Consider the following 20,489-nt stretch of genomic DNA (forward strand, 5'->3'; position numbering starts at 1 on the left):
TTTTTCCTAACTATACAAACCTGAGGTCCTTTACATATAGTCCCTCCTCATGCCACCCCTCACTCTGCGTATTTTGCATGGGCCAAAAGCAAAAGTGATTTGTTTACCGACTGTCGGACAAGCAGTTAACTACCGTTCTCCCCTTGTTCGAAGCTTACGACCGTTCTACCTGCCGCTAGCTACTTCCTATTGTTAAAGGACCTCAGGTTTGTATAGTTAGGAAAAATGAAATTTTCGACAAATTGTCATTTTTCGGAAGAGTTACCGCGCGGACGTAAGGAAAAAGTTTTTTCATAAATTCACCATAAATCGAAATATTGTGCTAGAGACTTCTAATTAGTTGCAAAATTAAGGTAAATCATTGAATATTACTAAAATATAAGAGTTTTAGCTTACAATTGCGTTTTTCGACCATTTCGGTAGATTCAAAGTTGACCGAAGGTTGAAATTTTGGCAATTATCGTTATTTATATGAAAATATCTCAAAACTGATGAAAGCTACAATCATAAGTATTTTATTGTTGTATTCTACATAAAAATGCGCACATTTTCATATATAATACTTCATGTAACGGCTAATTTACAATGGTACAAAAATTATGTCAAAGTGACGAAATAATTTCTGAGATGTGTCACAGATACTTTTTAGTGCGGCAAGAAAGAAATTCACGCTTGCGCGCCTGCGTAACGATTGTAAACAAAACAACACCTTGATCCGTGAACTCCCAGCATCCCCCAAGGCGCGTGATTCAAAAGTTTTAGGCTGGTAGGCCTATAAGTATTTTTCCGCGAATTTAAAAAAAATCTTTTGTAAGTCGACGTAAAATACGTCCAGTCGGCACACGAGAGACAAGAAATGTCGACGTAAAATACGTCCAGTCGGCAGTAAAGGGTTAAGTTAAAATGTGTATGAAAATATATTACTTATAGGGTATTTTTATTTTTGTACATAAATATGATACAAATTAAGGCTGCTTTTGTAACTACCCTCCACGTTGTCAGAGGATGTTTTTTCATGTTCGTTCTTGTCCGCCACTGTTCCGAAAAATGCATGGTGTTATTTTATTAATTATGCATCTTTTCCATAAATCCTTTAAAAAGTTATACAGTAGACCCTTGACTCACGAACACAATCCGTTCCTAGACCTTGGTCGTGTTCGAAATTGTTCGTGACTCGGAGCTAATTTCCCCATAAGGTTTAATGGGAATAATATTAATTGGTTCTCGACCCCTACGAACCAATATATATTATGTATATTTTGCCTTATTTTACACAGATAATGTAAAAGTCAGTGTAAAAAACCTTAATATATCTAATAATATAATTTAAAATGGTAAACTAACACTATAAAAACGTTTGTAAAGTGAACACTTACTATGACTGGCGAGACTTCTGGCTTGACGGACATGAGAAGAGGAGGGTGGTGGGTGGGGAGGAGGTTATTGTGCGGAAGGAGACCCTCCCCCATCCAGGTCGGGGAGATCTCGTTCCGGAGATTCAACTCTTCTAGGTTTTTTTGGTGAACTTTTAATCACAAACTTATCCAATGTCTGTTGCCTTTTCCTTCCTTGCATAACTCTTCTGAAATGGCTCATCAAATTTTCATTGAGCATATTCACGATCCTGTTCGTAACAATTTTGTCCGGATGATACAATTCAAGGAAGCACTGGATATCATTCCACTTTTCCAATGCGGCTTTTATCACATCACTGCTGACATCTGTAGCTTCCTCCCCATCCTCCTCTTCGTCAGTTGATTGCTCCCGAGCAAGTTGCTCCTGCTGCTCTTTGTGGAGTTGAACAAGTTCGTCCGCAGTCAAATCTTCTGAATGTTCAGCGACCAATTCTTCAACATCTTCGTCGTTGACTTGTAGACCCATACTGTTGCCCATGGACACAATTTCTTGCACAATCTCTGCATCGAAGCCCTCAAAGTCACGGACAGTTACGCACTGGGGCCAAAGTTTCCGCCACGCAGAATTTAATGTGCGGTACGTAACTTCAGTCCATGCGTTATCAATGAGGGTTATGCAGTGAAAAACATTAAAGTGCTTCTTCCAAAATTCTTTTAATGTTAATTTTGTCTCTTCAGTTACACAGAAGCATCTGGAGAAGAGCGCCTTCGTATATAATTTCTTAAAATTGCTAATGACGTGTTGGTCCATGGGCTGGAGAACAGAGGTCGTGTTGGGTGGAAGGAACTTGAACTGAATGAAGTCATGTTCACTGCAGTCAGCCAAGTACGAAGGGTGTGCCGGGGCATTATCCATGATCAGAAGGCACCGCAGGGGCAGCTTGTTCTCTGTTAGGTACTGACTCACGGTCGGCGCAAACACTTCATCAATCCACTCCATAAACAAGATCCGTGTCACCCATGCTTTTGTATTGGCCCTCCACATTACAGGCAGTCTGGCCTTATTTACGTTGTGCTGCTTAAAGGCACACGGGTTATTTGAATGGTAGACAAGTAGCGGCTTTAGTTTCAAGTCGCCACTTGCGTTTGAGCATAACAAAAGCGTAAGCCTGTCCTTCATTGGCTTGTGGCCTGGGAGTGCCTTCTCTTCTTGGGTGATAAATGTCCTGTTGGGCATCTTCTTCCAGAAGAGGCCCATTTCATCACAATTGAAAATCTGTTGAGCGACGTATCCTTCGACCTCTACGAACTCGGCAAACTCGGTCACGAATGCCTCAGCAGCAGCCTTGTCTGTGCTAGCAGCCTCGCCATGCCTAATTACAGAGTGAATGCCAGTTCTCTTCTTGAAGTTATCAAACCACCCTTTACTAGCCTTAAAATCATCTGGCGTGGCACTAGTAGAAGGAGTTTCCTTCAGCAAACTCTGATACACTTGCCGAGCTTTCTCGCAGATGATCGGCTCGTTTACACTATCACCTGCCATCTGTTTCTCATGTACCCACTTCAAAATGATTTTTTCTGCCTCTTCGAGGGTTTGCGATCTCATCTTGGTTAGTACTGTCACTCCCTTCGCAACATTTGCTTCTTTAATGGCATCCTTGTTTTTCAAAATTGTCGACTTGGCCATCTTGTACTCACTTGCGATATCAGTCACGCGAACACCACGTTCAAACTTTTCTATAATTTCTTTCTTTATTTCAATGGTTATCTTCCTCTGCACCCTCTTCTCACCATCACTCTTCACTTTCTTACTTTCACCACCACTCTTCACTTTCTTAGGGCCCATTATGAAGAAAATCACGTTTTAGTGCAAAAAATGCTAAGCGAATTGACGAACGTCTTGTACACAATGAGATGAGACAAAGAGTGATGCGTGGGTGACGCCGTGCGTGGGAGGCTGGAAGATGGCTGGTCCCATGGCAACTCAAACGCTCTCACGTGTGCTGGGCGATTTCGCACATTTTTCAAATGTTTGTGTCTAAAAATTAGTTTGTGAAACAAAGTGAATTGTTATTTTCCAGAAATTTCCAGCATTTTTCAAATGTTCATGTCTCAAAATTAGTTCATGACCCAAACAGAATTTTTATTTTCCGCATTTTTTTTTGTTCGTATCTCAAAGTTAGTTCGTAAGTCAAGGGTGAAATTTTACCTATAATTTTGGTCGGGGATCGAGTTGTACGTGGGTCAATGCGTTCGTGAGTCAAGGGTCTACTGTACATTACTTCACTGTATCCAATAATATTGTATGTATTCTCATATTATTGTATTATAACATACTATGGCAAATCTAAGCCAGTATTTCGCGGAGCGGCCAATGTTTTTGTTTGAAATCAGCTGGTGGTGAATACGAGTTTGTTTCGCCATATTTAACGCAATTCTGAGCAAATTTTCTTGTTTCTAGTTAGCATAAAGGAATATCTAGATACTTGACTTATATGAGACTAGGTTATTTTTCCTTACACGACATGTTTTTAGGTGGAAATATGAATTGAATATGTCTCGTTGTGGTTATGAACTAATTTTTTTTTTCATTAACAGATTACATTGGCGGCATGTTTATTGCGTAAAAAAATTACGTGATTCTGTTTGCAATTTTCCTTTATATATTATCGTAATACGAACTTTACGTTATTTATCTTATATCAGCATGAAACCAACAGTAAAATGTGTTCTTTCAAGTACAGTAGTTTTGATTAAAATTATTTTATCAATTTTATCTACGGTTGTGTTTGATGGCATACGTTTACTGGTGTTTTATCCTTGTTGTCGATGCACAATAATAGTCATTAGCAGCGTGAACAGTTTTTTCAGCTTCAGTTATAACTGGGTTCAAAATTAACAGTATATTTCCCGATTGATCTATAGTGATCTTTGATCTATAGCGAATAAAATTATTACATTAAGATATCTCAGTTCTATTCTACATAACGCCATTTATAACAACTACGGTAATAGTGTACTATAGTACGATGATTGAAATACAAGCCAAACGGATGTTATCCAATTCGGTTGTACTTAGAAAAAAAAAGTTATTTTTCGTTCAGATGTTCATGGCTGTACATGTTTACACAACGAGTATAACGTTAAAACCATACTTTTATTCTCTTTTGCTGTTTTTGAACTTATGTAACTAGAAGATGGGATAAAGTTAGACTGTTGTATAAATTGGTCTCTCATAAAATCGGATTATCATAAGACGAATTATCGTAACTTGAACACTACAGCTACCTGTACACTGTATAAAACCTTATTATATCTTTACTTACACTAGACACCCAAAGGATTAAAGCTAGGCTTTTTTTCACTTTACAGTATTTATAATACTGTAAATTCTATAGTACTATACTGTATAAATATGATTTTACCTATTGCGCCATTGCGGGATTACGGCGCCGTTTGACTGGTCTAGGGCGCTGTTAACTGGTCTAGAATTTCGAAAGAAGGTGTGCGGCAGCCGTAGGTTTTAAATCGCTTAGCGTCGAAAATCACTTAGCGTCGGAGGCCAGGAACGGAACCCTGCTGCTAACCAAGGGCCGCCTGTAGCATTCCCTTTCGAAAAACCTATTTTCTTATCAAGTACAGTGGTACCTCGGCATACGAAGTTAATCTGTTTCGAGGCAGCCTTCTAACCTGAGCTTTTCGTATCTTGAACCGCATTTTACTTGTAAATTGCCTAACTTGCTCCAAGCCCTACAAAAACACCCCAGTAAATTATATTTCCAGGCTTACAACACATGTTCTAGGGTTATGATGCCGATCTGACAGAAGAAATATGACTCCAAAAAGGCAAAATACTGTTCATACTTGAGTAATATTCAACTGCATGTACAGTGTTCCCCCCGTATTCGCGGGGGATGCGTACCAGACCCCCCCGTGAATAGTTAGAATCCGCAAATGTTTGGAACCCCTATAAAAGCGCTAAAAACAGTCTATTTTGTTAGTTAAAACTTAAGAAAAACCACTAAAAATTTTCATACTTGGTTTTTTTAATGGTTTTATCACAAAAAGTGCATTTTATGATGAAATTGATCACAAAAACCAGGAATTTGTGGATATTTCTCATAGAAAAATACCGCGAATGCGCGAATTTTCCGCGAATAATGCGGGGAAACGTTCCCGAGAGAAATCCGCGAATGTGTGAGTCCGCGAATCCGGAGAACGCGAATAAGGGGGGTCCACTGTAATGTTCAACCCAATTTTTACTGCATATTTTAGGACTTTAGCGTGTGTCCCTTATCAGTAAGCCTAGCCTATGTTAGCAGTTGCTACTGTAGCTAGTCTATGATTCTGACATCTAAACCTAAGAAGCTAAAAGCTTAGAATATGCCAATAAAATGTATAAATAATCAGTATGTACTCATTTCAAATAATTATTAATTGATCATTAACTATAATCATTAACTATAATAAACAAACAATCAAAAAAAGCTTCCAACCTTTTGTTTACGTTCAGCACTACGAGTACCGAACGATCGCCAAGCAACCACTTTTACCTAGCACACAGTACAGTATGTAATCATAAATTTTCATTATCTCTCTTCAACCACTGAAACTACCAAACAGTATAATAACCATTCATTTCTATTCTTTATTCCATCTTTATCTAATGGAGATACTGAGTTACTGGTATGCATCTCTTGCAGATATACTGGGGGTTGACAGTTGATAACAATTTATAGAATCCATATATTATACATTTATCAAAAAGCATGCTAATTCATGTTTACCCTTTTTCCAGCTGAAAGTGTTGAAACTTGGTTTGACCGTCTTCGTCAAGCTGAAAGAGAACTTAGCGCTACAATAACTCGCAAATTTGATGATGCTGTTAAGAGGGAAGACATGGCTAGTGTTGACAGGTTTTTCAAATTGTTTCCTCTATTAAACAAACATGAGGAAGGTCTTAAGAAATTTACAACTTATCTGTGTGCTGAAGTGAGTGATAAACAGCTTTTTTTGTTTTGTTACCAGAGAATATTCAAATACTTAATCTGAATAACTTAAGAATAGACTTTCTGGTATGCTAATTTTTTTACATTGCTAATTTAGTTTTGTTCCCACAAGATATACAAACCCTTGGTCCTATACATAAGGAACTACTTACAGCGAAGCCGGAAGCAACCATTAAACTTTCAAACAAGGTGGTTAGGCGGTTAACTACCGTTCGGTAAGCAGGAGTCCAATTTGCTTTCAGCTGTGTTGTTACGTAGACACGTTTCTTGACTCTGCCCTGATCACCGTTTTATTTTTTTTCCCAATGGGATCTTTCTTGTTTCTTTTGTTGTCGATTTTGACTGCTTGTGTATTTGATTTTTATTTTTGTCTCAAACCCTCGAGCCATCTGAGCGAAAGGCCTCCACACAGAGTGCTTGCCCTGGTGTTGGTGGCAATGGTGGTACAGGCAGTCTCCAGTTAATGGCAATCTGGTTTTTTGGCACTTGTCTAGTGCCATAAAATCTGCAATTTTTGGTGCTATAACGGGCCAAGTTTCGGTTATTGGCGCCATAAGATGTTGATAATAGAGTTATGGTGCCATAGCATACCTACCAGAGGCCATTAACTGAAACTCGGTGCCACATGCGTCATAAATGGTTAATGGCATTTTCCGTTTATCAGCACCCTGCCGAGAACGGAACCCCTGCCGATAACTGGGGACTGCCTGTCATGTCCTCTGCACTCGTTGCAGGGGCATGGTTGTAATCTTGAATCAACTTGGGCTGAGTATTGTTCTTGGTCGCCTGTACAGTGGGTGAAGTTTACAGGAAGGAAACAGTAGTATAGGAGGAAGGTTGCCAAGGCAGTGTCAGAAGGATACTAGATGCCTCTGACTATGCCCTTGGTAGCTAACCCTTCTTCCGCACATCTCCCTGCTGCCAAACTTCCCCTTCTGGCTGTTTCTCCTTCAGGAGCGATTTCTCTTCATCTTCACTCGCTTCATTTGGTGAAGATGTCAGGGGGTGGGGGCCGGGCAATCGAGACGACCTCTTCTTAGGGCCCTCCATTTGCTTTGAGAGGTAATTTTTCCCTCAGAGCAAGAGGAGTCTCCCTCCACCATCTCGACTGCTTGGCGCTTGAGGTTTGTCGGCCAGGCACCAGGAGGCGGTTCCTGGTGGTCACCCATGCTGCAGCCACTCCGATGATGACCACGGTAACCATGACAGCTTTTGCGAAGGTCCCCACGTCAGTGTCAACACTCTTTCCAACCCTGATGACCATGACGGTGGTGGACCAGACTGCTGTTCATGCTCCAGCTCCCCAGTATGCAGTAACCCTACCTCCTACTGTACCTGTGGTCCTGGTTGCTCCTTGCTGTGTCTCCTACCCCGACCATCTTGGTTGCTCCTGTTGCTTGGGCCACTCCTTCTGCCCTGGTTGCCTGGGCCGCTCCTGCTATCCCAGCTCCTGTCGCCATGGCCACTCATGTTGCTCCGTCTGCCCCAGCTGCCCGGGCTGGTCCTGTGGTTCCTGCTGCTTTCTCCTGGATAGGAGACGTGACTTCTTCTTTCCCACCTTTATCTCTACATTAAGGGGTCGGTTGCCTGATGCACCTTCTTCACTGCCTTCTATCAAAGGCGTCATCCTCCACCAAACCTCTTCTCTCCATATCTTCTTCATTTTATCTCGCCATCTAATTCTCTGTCTCCCTCTCGATCCTCTTCCTCTAACAGGTTCCTCCCAAGCCCTCTTCACTCTCTCCTCATGATCCATCCTCAACACATGCCCATACCATCTCAATTGTGACTCTCTTATCACCTCTGTAATCTTTACTAAGCCTGCCCTTCTTCTTATTTCATAATTTTTCCAATCTATCAAGTAGTGATATTCCCATAATCCACCTCAGCATTCTCATCTCTGTTCTCTCAAGCTTTACTTCCTCTTTTCTTCTTAGAGCCCATGTTTCAGCTTTATACATTAACACTCATCTTATCACTGTGTTATATATCTTTACTTTTAGCTTGATTGGCATTTTCTTATCACATACCACTTCATCTACCTCTCTCCACTTCCCCCATGCAACTTTTATCCTACTGTCAACTTCAGCCTCACATCCTCCATCTTAGCTTAAAGTAGATCCCAAGTATTTAAACTTTTCTGCATTTTTATAATCAAGCCTCTTGTTTCTTGTATTACTATTCTGTCTCTATCTTCCTTACTGCTCAGCAAAACCTCTGTTTTATTCATAATCTCCTTTAAGCCACCCCTCTCTAAAGACTCCTGGCACTATCCAACCCTTCTCTGTAGGTCTTCCTAATTTCCAGCAGTACATAATCACCAGATCATCGGCATACAACAACTCCCACAGCTCTTCATTCCTGATCTCTTTAGCCAACACATCCATGACCAGCACAAACTAAAATGGGCTTAATGCTGACTCCTGGTGTAATCCAACATTAACTTCAAAGTTTTCTGTTTCCCCAACTGCTGTTATCACTTTTGTGCTTGTTCTTTTATATATCATCTTGACCATCCTAACCAACTTTTCTGGGACTCCTTTTCCTTAAAAACCAAAATATCACTTCTCTTGGGATTCTATCGTATCCTTTCTCTAGGTCTATAAATGCACAATAGAGCTCCTGGTTTCCCTCTAGCCTCTTTTCCTGTAGCTGTCTTATTATGAAGACGGCATCCACCATCCCTCTTCCTCTCATGAATCCATACTGCTGTTTTCCAATCTTAACAATCTCTCTTAATCTCTCATCCAGTATTCTCTCTAAAACTTTCAATTCATGCTCTGTTAGTTTAATTCCCCTGTATTTACCACAAACCATGACCTTTCCCTTCTGCTTATATATATATGTACCATTAGACTCTCCTTCCAGTCCCTTGGCATTTCTTCCTCGTCACATATAGCTTTTAATAAATCCAGCCTCCATTTTTCCCCCACTGTATCTAGTAATTTGATCATTTCAATTTGGAACTCTGATGGATGTGGTGATTTGCCATTCTTCATTTTCTTTAATGCTCTCTTCACTTCTGCATCTTGTATCACCATCACTGGTCCCTCCACCCTCTGTGCTTTCCCCATCTCCTCTCTCTTATTTTCAGTATTTAACAGTCGTTCAAAATATTCTCGCCATCTCTTCTTAATGTCTTTATACAATATATTTCCATCACTATCCTTGATGACACCCAATTTACCCATTACCGGTTTCTACCTTTTCCACAAGTTTGAAATCTTATAGATATCCTTTTCTCCTTCTCTTGTTCCCAGTCTTTCATTTAACTGCTCTGCCGCCCGTCCTGTAGCCATACCTACCCTCCTCCCCGCCTCTCTTTCCTCTTCTCTGTTACCTTACCTCTGCACCCTGTGCATGCCTTACTTTCCAATCCTTAAATGCTTTTAATTTTCTTTTAATTGATTCTTGCACCTCTCCATTCCACCACCACTTTTCTCCTCTCGACACTCATATCCGCTGGTTCTTCCCACCAGTTTCTCTGCCTCCCTAACACATATTTCTCTCATTTCTGCCCAAATATTTTCCACTCTGTTACCCTGTCCAAATTCTACGTTCCCCTTTCCAGACATCTCTCTCACACTGTCCTCCTAAATTGCTCCCCCTTTTCTCCTTTAAGGTCCCAACTTAATTCTAGATCTTATCTTTCTCTTCTTAGGTTTCCTACCTCTCATCTTGAAACCCATCACCACCAACCTATGCTGTTTAACACATGCTTCTCCCAAGATCACTTTGCAGTTTGTCACATTGCTTTTGTCGGCTCCTCTAACCAGGATGTAATCTATTTGGCTCTGCGCTCCTCCACTTTCATAAGTTATCAGGTACTTATCTAACTTTTGAAACCATGTGGTTATACAGGCCAATTCAAAACTGTGAGTCATCTCCAATAAATAATCCCCATCGACATTTCTAATTCCAAACCCATTGCCTATGTGTACCTCCTGATACCCATCTCTTCTCTTTCCTACCCTGCCATTCATATCAGCTCCTAGTATTAGTTTCTCCTCCTCTTTCACTGTCCTAATGGCAGCCTCAAACTCTTGTCTAAATAATTCTTTCTCTTGCTCTTGGCACCCCATCTGAGGAGTGCATGGTGATATTATATTTACTACCTTGTCTCCTACTACTATTGAATCTTTAAAAGCCTATCATTCACTCTCTTTACTTCTACCACTTTTTCCTTGCAGTTATTACTTTCCTTGCAGTTGTTACTTACTATACTTCCAATTCCATTTCTTCCCCCTCGTGATCCACTGTAATATAGCTTATACCCATTTGCTATCTCTAGTTCCACTCCCTTTCCACCTAGTCTCCTGCACAAGAAGTCTGTCCTTCTCCTCTCTATCACATCTACTATCTCCATCAGTTTTCCTATTAGAATTCCTATGTTCCACGTACCTGCTCTTATCTTCTACTCTTTCACTAACTTCTTTGGCCACAGTCGTGACCCCTGCGGTACCCTTTACCCATTTATCACGCCAGTAGGGGATTTTGACACGCGTTGCATACAGGGGATGCCCTAGCTGCACTCATATTCCTTAAAACATCAGGCATGGTTTATTGTTTGGCAAAGGGGTTTTTACGATCGTATGCCCTTGCTGTCATCAACCACAGTTATTGGTGGTGGACCTAGCCTTTGACTGAAAAGTAAGACTGCAAGGCAGCAGTTTCCACAGTTATTGGCAGTGGACCTAGCCTTTTACTAAAAAGTAAGACTGCAAGGCAGCAGCTGTCCCTTTAGTTGCCTTCTACAACCCACAGAACCTACGGTGGTAGTATTCTTTCACCCCTACCATAGGGCATGGATGGGAGACCTGACTGCCATCCTGGAAAAGATGTCCAAGAGGAAATCGAAGAAGAGGAGTCAGAAGGTGTCATCATTATCTTTGTCTTTGCCATCTGCTGCCTCCTCCCCTTCTTCTGAGGCTCACTGGCTGAAGAAGAAGGCTGCCTCTCCCCCACTGAAAAGTCTTGCCATGGGATCTCCAAGGGGCTGTCTCCCTCCACAGGGGAAGCAATTTTTATCTCTCGGCTCTCCCCAGCCCTCAGGCTTAGGAACCGGTTCGTGCACCCCACCAGGTTCTCGTGTGTTGGGAGCTTAAAGTGCGTTGGCCTTGCATGCCCATGCTCTTAATACCAGTACAAAGAAGTCCGCTTCTGGTATTGTGCCTGTCTCTCCAAGTTTCTTTGGACACTCGAGGGGAGACCAATCCCATTGATTGTTCCATGCAAGATTCAGGAGTGTCGGGTGCTCAGCCAAGTTGAGTCATGCCAAAGATTCCGCAAAATCTTTGGCACCCCAAATCAGCAGTGATAAAACTTGCAGGTGTTTTGATGCTTTCTGCCAGCACCACTTTGAGTGCCCGGCCAGGTTCCAACCCGGTAGACATTCGGAGATGCAGAGAGGAGGTCCCCCATTCGGTTTTCTTCTCAGGGGGTTTTGGCCTCAAAGAAGACAGGAGCACATCAAGAGGATGGAGCAAGTTCACATTAGTTGATACCCGAACACTCGGTTCTAGCCAGACCCCAATCACGTTCATGTGAACAGCCCTGCTCACCTGAGCCAAGTGCTCAGGTGCGTTTGTGTAAACCACTCCGCTCTCCTAGGGACAGTGCCTCGGTCACCATCGTGGGTTGGTGACCGCCCACAGCTTGCCTCTCCTGGTTTTTCCAGTAGGACAGGTAGGAGTGCTTGATCCCTCTTACCTACCCCCTCACCTCCTTGGGTTTCACTGGTAGGCGTGAGTTGGACTTGAGAGACTTCAAGGAGAATGCTTCTTATTGGAGTTTGGCCATGAGGGCCTATGCCCTGGGTAGTTCTCAGGCTGGCCTGGTCGTATGCTCAGGTAGTTGAGGAGGGATACCAGGGGTCTGCCGAGGTTCTCCCTCTTGCAGGGAGAGTAGATCAGGAGGACTACACCTAGGAATGACTTGAGAGTCTTCTTCAGGATGCAGACACCCTAAGATACAGAAGACCTTTGCAGAGTTCATCGCACTGATTCGTCAGCACAGTGATCTCGGCGAAGGGACCATGGCCTCTTCTGTGGATTGTCCTTCAAGCCTTGAATCCTTTTGTGTCTAATAAAGGGACCAAAAGCTTCAGTAGGGGTGCCATGGTCCCCATTTGCAGGGGTACTTGATCAAGTAAATAACCTTGTCTCTGGGCAGGAAAATTCACTTCAATCAATCTGCTCGGAGAAGTTTCTTCCCCCTCCTTGGCCTCAACAAAAGCAATTCTACAAGCCCTTGGAGGGGTCTTTGCCGACTAAACAGGTTGACCCTGACCTGGTTCATCTAGGCCTGGATCTCTCGCTGCAGCAGCCTACTGTAGAAGGGGTCTCCCTCTTGCAGCAAGATGCAGTGAACGTATGCTAGCTTTCCAGGCAATCTCCTGGCTGAATCTGTCTTCTTTCACAGTAACCAAGGTTGCTGCTTCCTCGGTTGCGATCATCCCTGGAGAGGACTCCTTCTTTGGGAGACTGCGCCAGTCTGAAGGTATGACTATCTCCTACCTGGCCCACCAGATGGCAAACCTGTGGGCAAACCTGGTGCTGAACAGGAGGGATGTTGCTGCAGGTCTGCAGGTCCCAAGTTAACATTGGCCCTTAGGAATGGACTGTTGCTGGGATCTGTCTCTCTCTTCCCCAAGGAGTTGGTAGATGCTGCGGTGGACAAGAGACGTGCCAACGACAATGACCACCTTGTTCACCAGGCAGTGGCCAAGACCTCTGGGTCTTCGTGTGCCGCTGTGACCAGACCCTTGGGTCAGGCAGGCTAGCACTTCCTCGGCCCCTAAGAAGACCCAGGCTTCAAAGGGTGCTCACGGGAATACCCAGCCTTCGTCTTTTTCTGCCAAGAAAGGCACGCAATCATGTCCATTTTAATCCTCTTTCCAATCAGGAAAAGAGGGTAAGGGTAAGAAGAAGAAGGGAGGACATCCTGAAACTTAAGGCAGCTTTCCTGGCCCTCTAAGAGTTTCAGGATCAAGTGATGGGACATTCTGTGGTGTTGATGAGTGACAACACCTCAATACTGGTGGCATATGTCAACAAGCAGGAGGGTTTTTTCTCCCTCCTGCTACATCAGTTGACAATGCAAGTGCATTGATCTGGGCACCGCCCGGCATAACAGAAAACTTCAAGTCTTCTGTTCCATCATGCCAGACCCATGGGCCACTGCAGAGGACTCATTCTAACACCTGTGAGGAAACCTCAATGTCTACGCCTTCCCTCCGTTTTGTCTGATTCACAAGGTAAGCAACTTGGTGTTGATCACCCCGAATCACAGGATGATTCTGGTGGCTCTGGCTATTTGGTATCCGGACCTGCTAACTCTGCTGTCAGAGGCACCAAGAGAGATTCCTCCCTGGCACAACCTGTGTCCTGTGTCAACCACATGTAGAACCGTACTATCAGACTGAGCAATCCCTGTGTCTTCACAGCTGGAGAGTATCCAGCATCTCTTGCAAGCGAGAGGCTTTTCTCGCCACGCAGCAGTAGAGATGGTTGGATACCTCAGACAGTCTTGTGCAGTGGTATACCAGTGAAAATGGGCCATCTTCTGTGGTTGGTGTCGTAGATAGGGTATCTCTCCAGCAGGTCTGTTCAACAGGCCGCAGACTTCATCATCTTCCTTTACCGAGAGAAGCATCTCCATTTCAGCTGTGAAAGGCTATAGGGCTGCACTCGGCCTAGTCTTCCACCTGAAAGATGGTGATATCTCCTCTTCCCTGGAGTTTTCGCTTCTGATAAGGAGCTTCGAAAGGTCTTATCCTCCCAGGGACCTCAGGCCCCTGAGTGGGATGTGACTCGTATTAAGGAGCCTGACTTTTGCAGCATCCAAGCCTTTATAATACATAGTCGTCAGACAGGTATCTGACCCTCAAGACCGTCTTTCTGCTTGCCCTGGTATTAGCAAAGAGAGTGGGTGAACTTCATGGATTTTCCTTTGATGCTAAACACTTGAGGGGATAGGGATGTTACTCTTGACTTTGTTCTGGATTTCATAGTGAAAACTCAGAACCTGTCTGTCCCTGACACCAGGTTTGAGTCCTTCATGATCTTTTCCCTAGAGGACTTTGTCGATAATGATCCAGAGGAGATACTACTTTGTCCTGTTAGAGTGCTGCATTACTATCTAAAGAGGATTTACATCTCTGGCCTGAGTGTCAACAACTCTTTGTTAGTATGGGCATGTCCAAGAACACGATTTCTTTCTGGCTTCGCGAGACGATCAGAAGAGCATACTTAGCTGCTGGCAATAATGACATTGATACCTTATGCCCGAACTCACAAAGTCAGGGGTATTGGTCTATCCCTCGCATGCCAGAAGAATCTGTCAATTCCTCAGGCACTGAAGGCAGGGGTTTGGTTGTGGTAGACCATGTTTACGTCTTTCTACCTTTGGGACATCACCCACAATTTCTTGAACACTTTTTCCTTGGGACCTGTGGTAGCTGCTCAACAAATTGTGTAACTTATCTGGCTCCTCTAAGAGGACAGGTAACATCTCTCCTAAGGTGTACAGTTATGGAAATGAGAATTATTGTGCGAGTGACTGGCCTCTCCTCTTTCCCTTGCCATCCTTCAATCTCTTACTTTTCCAGTTCAGACCGAGGATCAGAGAGTGGGATCTTAGCTGACACATGCATGGAACTGGCCGGTTCTGAATGCCTGGTAAGTTTACACATCGAGCATCTGTTCTACTATTTTTATATCGTTATATTTATAGAAGCAATCCCACTCTTTCCTCTAGCAAGGGGAGGAAGGAGACCCTGACAATAAGGCCAACTCGATTCTCATATTAGCCCTACTGTTACTGACTTTTAGACTCATCCTAGCCTATTTTCATATGAGATTACGATTTCCGCGGTCATTTGAAAAGGTCCGGAAGTCTCACAATTGTCCATGCAGTTCTTACACTCAGTTAAATTTGTCAGAGGCATGGTACTTTTCCCCACTTTGTCAACCAAGAAGAGGAACACAGATGTGGCAAATTCCAGTCAGTTCAGAGACTCACTCAGATTCCTCCCTCTAATGAGTGAGTCTTCCTTATGTAAAGGACCGAGGGTTTGTATATCGTGTAGGAACAGTGACAAAATTTTAAAAGTAATTTGTATATGTTCCTACATAATTTAGAAACCCTCGGTCCTCTACATCAGGAATTGCCTACGGTGAAGCTGAAACAGTGGCGTTAAAACTCTTGAACAAAGTGGTTGTTCATGAACTACCATCCGGTAGGTGGGGAGATCTCCCTGCCTACCCGGATGTAAACATTCCACTTTGCTTTTGCCCGTCATGTGATGCAGATGTGTTTTTAAGAGTTCTTTCCTGACTGTTGTCCAACTTGTTTTTCCTATTTGTTATGAGATGCTACTCCAGCCGCTTGTGCTGTCAGTTTGCCGGAAGGAAAACCTTGGAACCTTTGCCCTCCATTTTCTCTCCCAGTAATCTATCCTTCTCTTTCACCCTCTTCTCACGTTTGTCGAGCAAGGTCGGGGGGGGGGGGGGGGGGGGGGGGGGGGGCTGCCTGGTGTTGGCGATTGGTTAACATATTCTCAAGGGTCTCTTTTCGCTTTGGAGGGCAGTGCCCTTTGGAACAAGAGCAGATGATATGTATCTGAATATTTACCTGTCCTAATCTTTTCTTATTAACTCAAATATGCAATCTACCCACCTGTTCACATTCTTTGGTCCAAATATACTCCCGCTTCAGACTTCAAACAACACCACAACAAGACTTACAACCCAAGAATTCTTACCAGACAGAGAGCTCTCTCCTACACAACCAAACACCAACTCCATGTGTCCTCCTCTCCGCTCTGTTATTGTTTACATTCCACCCGACGCCACTGCCATCTTGTCTTCTATGACGTCACAAAACAACTTGAATACATCAAGTGACACCTAAAATCAAACATATGCTTCCCATACATTGGACATCCACCACATTTCAACAATGCAGAAGATAACAATAACAATAAAAATGAAATAAATCTAACTAAACTGATTTATAACCACATTTATCTCTTTTTTTTTCACCTCCCCTCCGACTGCTTCCTAACCTAATCCCCTCTAATTTACTTTATACTCCAGCTCTTTACCCTATACATAATTTCAAATATTTTCCCCTGAAACTTATGCTTTAGTTAATGCATCAGCTATTTGATCCTTTCCTTTTATAGATCTTACCTCTTTTATTTCCCCAGATTCTATGGTTTCCTTTATTGCTGCAATATCTATTTTTAATCTCTTACTACTTGCACCAGTACTTGATTTGATGGCAGTCATTAGTGTTTTACTATCAGTATAAACCAACGCTTCTAAATTTCTCCCTCCTACTACCTCTTCTCACAAATACTTGAAATATATCAAACCTTCTATAGCCGCCTCAACACTCAGAGCTTCTGCTTCAGTGGTGGATTTTGCCACTCTCCTGGATTTCTTGGACTTTCACCATATGGGACTTCTCCTCTTACCATCTGTCAAGGATATAATATAACCCAGTGAAAATTTTAAAATAAGAACTTAATGGCAACTACACTCAAAATTTTTTCTGACGATAAATGGGTCATCCAGACTTGGAGTGTACAGCCATACCTTGTGTGTGTGGGATGTTTCACCAATAAATAAAATCAGGGGCATCAAACCCTAGAATTAAAAACTCCACCTTTGACTTGTTACTCCTTACAAGTCTCAAATAGAAACAACAAATCATAGCAATGGGCTCAACTCTGGAGATCAAGAAAATTTGATCTAAAGCCCTGAAAATTTGAGTAAAGTACTTTTTAATTTTTCTTGCTGTAATGAGTTACAGGCCCAGGGTTCAGCTCAGTCTCCCAAAAGAGTTAAAATTAACAACATAAAATCAGAATAAAAACCAATAAATAAACTCATAACAGTAGAGTAGCAACATTGTAAAAATCAACAGAACAATAAACAACAATACCATCAATAACAACAGCATTTTCATTATTTATAAAAATTCTGTTGAGTATAAATTAACATCACCATAATTCACTGTTAAGAGTGTAAATTAATGTCACCATAATTCACTGAAAATAAAGTCCCAGAAGCAACTGGTCAACAGGTTGTGGCTGGCACACTTTGTAAGGCAAAAGAAATCCGCCAGGTCTGCCGCAACTATTAGAGGAGGACAGTCAGGATGGATTTAAAAATAATATGCTCAGAAGAAAAAGATTAGGTGGAGATGAAGGCACTTTCCTGATAATCCACCAGGCACCTTTTGCCTTCTCATCAGCATGTCCTACACGCTTTTGAAAAGATGAACGTGAATGAGGGAAAAAAAAAAAAAAAAAAAAAAAGAAAAAAAAAGAAGGATAAATGTTTGATAGTAACCTCAGGCAAGGGAACTGAAACCCAAGACCATGGAAGGCCACAGTACAGTACATTGGCTGTGGCACAGTTCAAGGCTAGCAAACTAGGTTTGTATTAAGAAAATATCTCTTACAAGGGTTGCCCACCAAAGCTAAAGTCCCTTCTACCCACTGGCCTGATTTCGGAGTGTCCTTTGCATAGAAGAGTTGAGCTTTGAAATCTAAATATATTTTTAGTATATGATGGTCCTTTCTTATACAGAAGTCTTTTATGTACTTTTAAGTTTGTGTTTGGCAAGTTATTGATTAAATTTTAAATGCTTTTCCCCTAGATTTAATGTATTTAATGTTGACCTCTAGAAAATCTTCATTGTCTATCTGGTATATAATTTATGCTTTGTGTGCATCAGCAGCAGCTCTTTTCTTTGGCAAATCTTAAAAAAAAAATTTCATATTTCTTTTAGCATAATTTTTTCTCATGGTGTATGCCATTATATTCATTTATGATTACCTTGTACCCACCATGTAGATTAGTTTGATTTAAAGAGATATATTTATCCATTTTATTTTTGTCTTTCCATAGAATTAAAGTTCTCATTCTTTTAGATTCAAGAAAAAACTGCCCAGAATCTAACGAAAGCCCAAAATCTTGGTCCAAAAGAAAAGCGATCACATGTTATTTGGGCTGACACCATCACATTACTGTTTGAGGGTATTGCAAGAACTGTTGAAATCCGGCAGCCAATCATTGAAACTTATTATGGTTAGTATTGGATTTTTATTTTTTTGTATAACTTTGAGGTTTACATAAAGTAAGGATGTACAACTTACAATAAGCCTCGAGTGCCACATTGTAAGTGGCACTGTATGTTGTCTTTATGGACCTTAGCTACATTACATTTACTCTTTCACTTCATGGCCATGCCCTTTGATTTCATTGCATCGAACTGTCCAACTACTTTGAACATTACTTGGTCCTACATGATATATAAACCATCGTTCCTTTGCATTATGAAAGACTTTGAGTGGAGTTGGAAACAGTTGTTGAACTTTCAAACAAAGTGGTTAGGCAGTTAACTTCCGTCCGGTAGGTATGAGGCCCGCCTGCCTGGATGTAAACATTCCAATTTGCTTTTGGCCATTGTGCTATGCAGACATGTGTTTCTTCACTCCCTGCCCCAACTATTGTTGAGCTGTTTTTTTCCTGGTGGGGTCTTTTCTTTGTTAGTGCTTGGTGTATACATGTGTTTATGCTTAATGATAACATGCAAACCCATGAATCATACAAGCCTGTACATAAAGTGCTTTCCCTATGTGTGTGTGTCCTGTGGCTGGCAGTAAGAAATATGGTAACTTCCACTTTTATATTGATGTTAATCCTCATGCCCTCTGAACCTTTTGCAGGGAACGTGAATGTTCTCATGAATCCACTTTTGTTGAGTGTTGCTCATGGTTATCTAAGCAGTGGGTGAAGTTTGAAGGGAGAAAACATTAATGGAGGAAGGCTGCCAAGGCTTCGTCTGAAGGTTATATGCCTCTGACTATGCCCTTGGTAGCTAACCCTTCATCCTTGTTTCTCTCACCCAGCAAGCTTCCTCCTCTGGTTTTCTCTCCTTCAGGAGAGAGCTCCCATTTGTCTTCTTCGCTCACTTAGTCAGGCATAGAACAGTGGTGGGAGGCTGGACGATCAGGATAACCTCTTCTTGGGGGTCTCCGCTTGCTCCGAGGGGGAGAATTTTCCCTCGGAGCAAGAGGAGTCTCCCTCCACTAACCCAGCTGTTCTTTCTTCAGGTGTAGTGGATGAGCATCCTTGGGCTATGGAGACCTAGCTTTTGCTTGGTACTCCCTAGGTCTAGTAGGCACTCCTTCTCTGCAAGACCTTCTGTCCCACCTGGTGGGGCCTGTTGTGACTCATGCTCCCATAACTGCTACTATGACCACAGTGACTTCACACTCATTTGCCAAGGTGCCTACGATGGTTTTCGCCCATCACCATAACAAGTATGACCCTTCAGTGGTGTTGGGCACAGCTGTGCATCCTCCTGCATCCTTAGTATGCATTGCCAGTGCCTCCAGGTTTTCCAGTGACCCTGCCTGACTCCTGCTGTCTCCCATGGTTGACATCCCAAGTATGACTTCTGCTGTGCTTGCTCCTGTAGCCCCTAGACATCAAGCTACCTGCCCTGGCTGTTTCGTTTCCTGCCATTGTCACCCCTGCTGTTTTCAGATGTTCCTACCGTCTGGGCTACTCCTGCCGCTTCCAACTGCCCCGGCTGCTCCTGTGATGTCTGCTATCCCTCTGGGATTGGGGACTTGACCACTGTCCTGAAGAAGTCAAAGAAGGTGTCATCATCATCTTCTTCATTGACTTCGTCTTTGTCATTTGCTGCCGCCTCACCGTTTTCTTCTGAGGCTCATCAGCCAACGAAGGAGGCTGCTCTCCTCCCCTCCCTCTCCTCCCCCTTAGAGGCCATGGGGCCTCTAAGGGGCTGCCTCCCTCCACATGGGGGAAGCAATGGGTTCTCTCATCGGCTCATCCTGGTTCTGCTGGCGGGAACCGATTCACATGCTTCACCAGGGTCTTGTGTTTCAGGAGCTGCGGGCGCACCGACTTTGGTTTACACTTCCAAGAAGTCTACTTCTAAAAAACGGTGCTGTGTTGGGGTGCTCGCTACTATAGTCCAATTCACTTGAGGTAGATTCTTGTGCCTACGGGACGTTTGTTTGGCGGCCTCCGATTGGCTGGTACTGGGAGGTAGGCTGCTCGCTCAGTGTGTCATATCTTTG

At 42.8% G+C, this 20,489-nt stretch overlaps 1 protein-coding gene across 1 annotated transcript in view; it reads left to right on the forward strand.

The window, feature by feature from the left end:
* Positions 1 to 20,489, forward strand: part of LOC135221657 (conserved oligomeric Golgi complex subunit 4-like) — a 304,771-nt gene that overhangs the window by 103,422 nt on the left and 180,860 nt on the right. Inside the window, exons 5-6 of the mRNA XM_064259355.1 lie at positions 6,154 to 6,347; positions 18,309 to 18,465. Coding sequence (XP_064115425.1) covers positions 6,154 to 6,347; positions 18,309 to 18,465 — 351 coding nt within the window. The remainder of the gene's footprint in view (positions 1 to 6,153; positions 6,348 to 18,308; positions 18,466 to 20,489) is intronic.

The sequence above is a fragment of the Macrobrachium nipponense genome, chromosome 3 (genome assembly GCF_015104395.2).
Source record: "Macrobrachium nipponense isolate FS-2020 chromosome 3, ASM1510439v2, whole genome shotgun sequence".
Classification (NCBI taxonomy): domain Eukaryota; kingdom Metazoa; phylum Arthropoda; class Malacostraca; order Decapoda; family Palaemonidae; genus Macrobrachium; species Macrobrachium nipponense.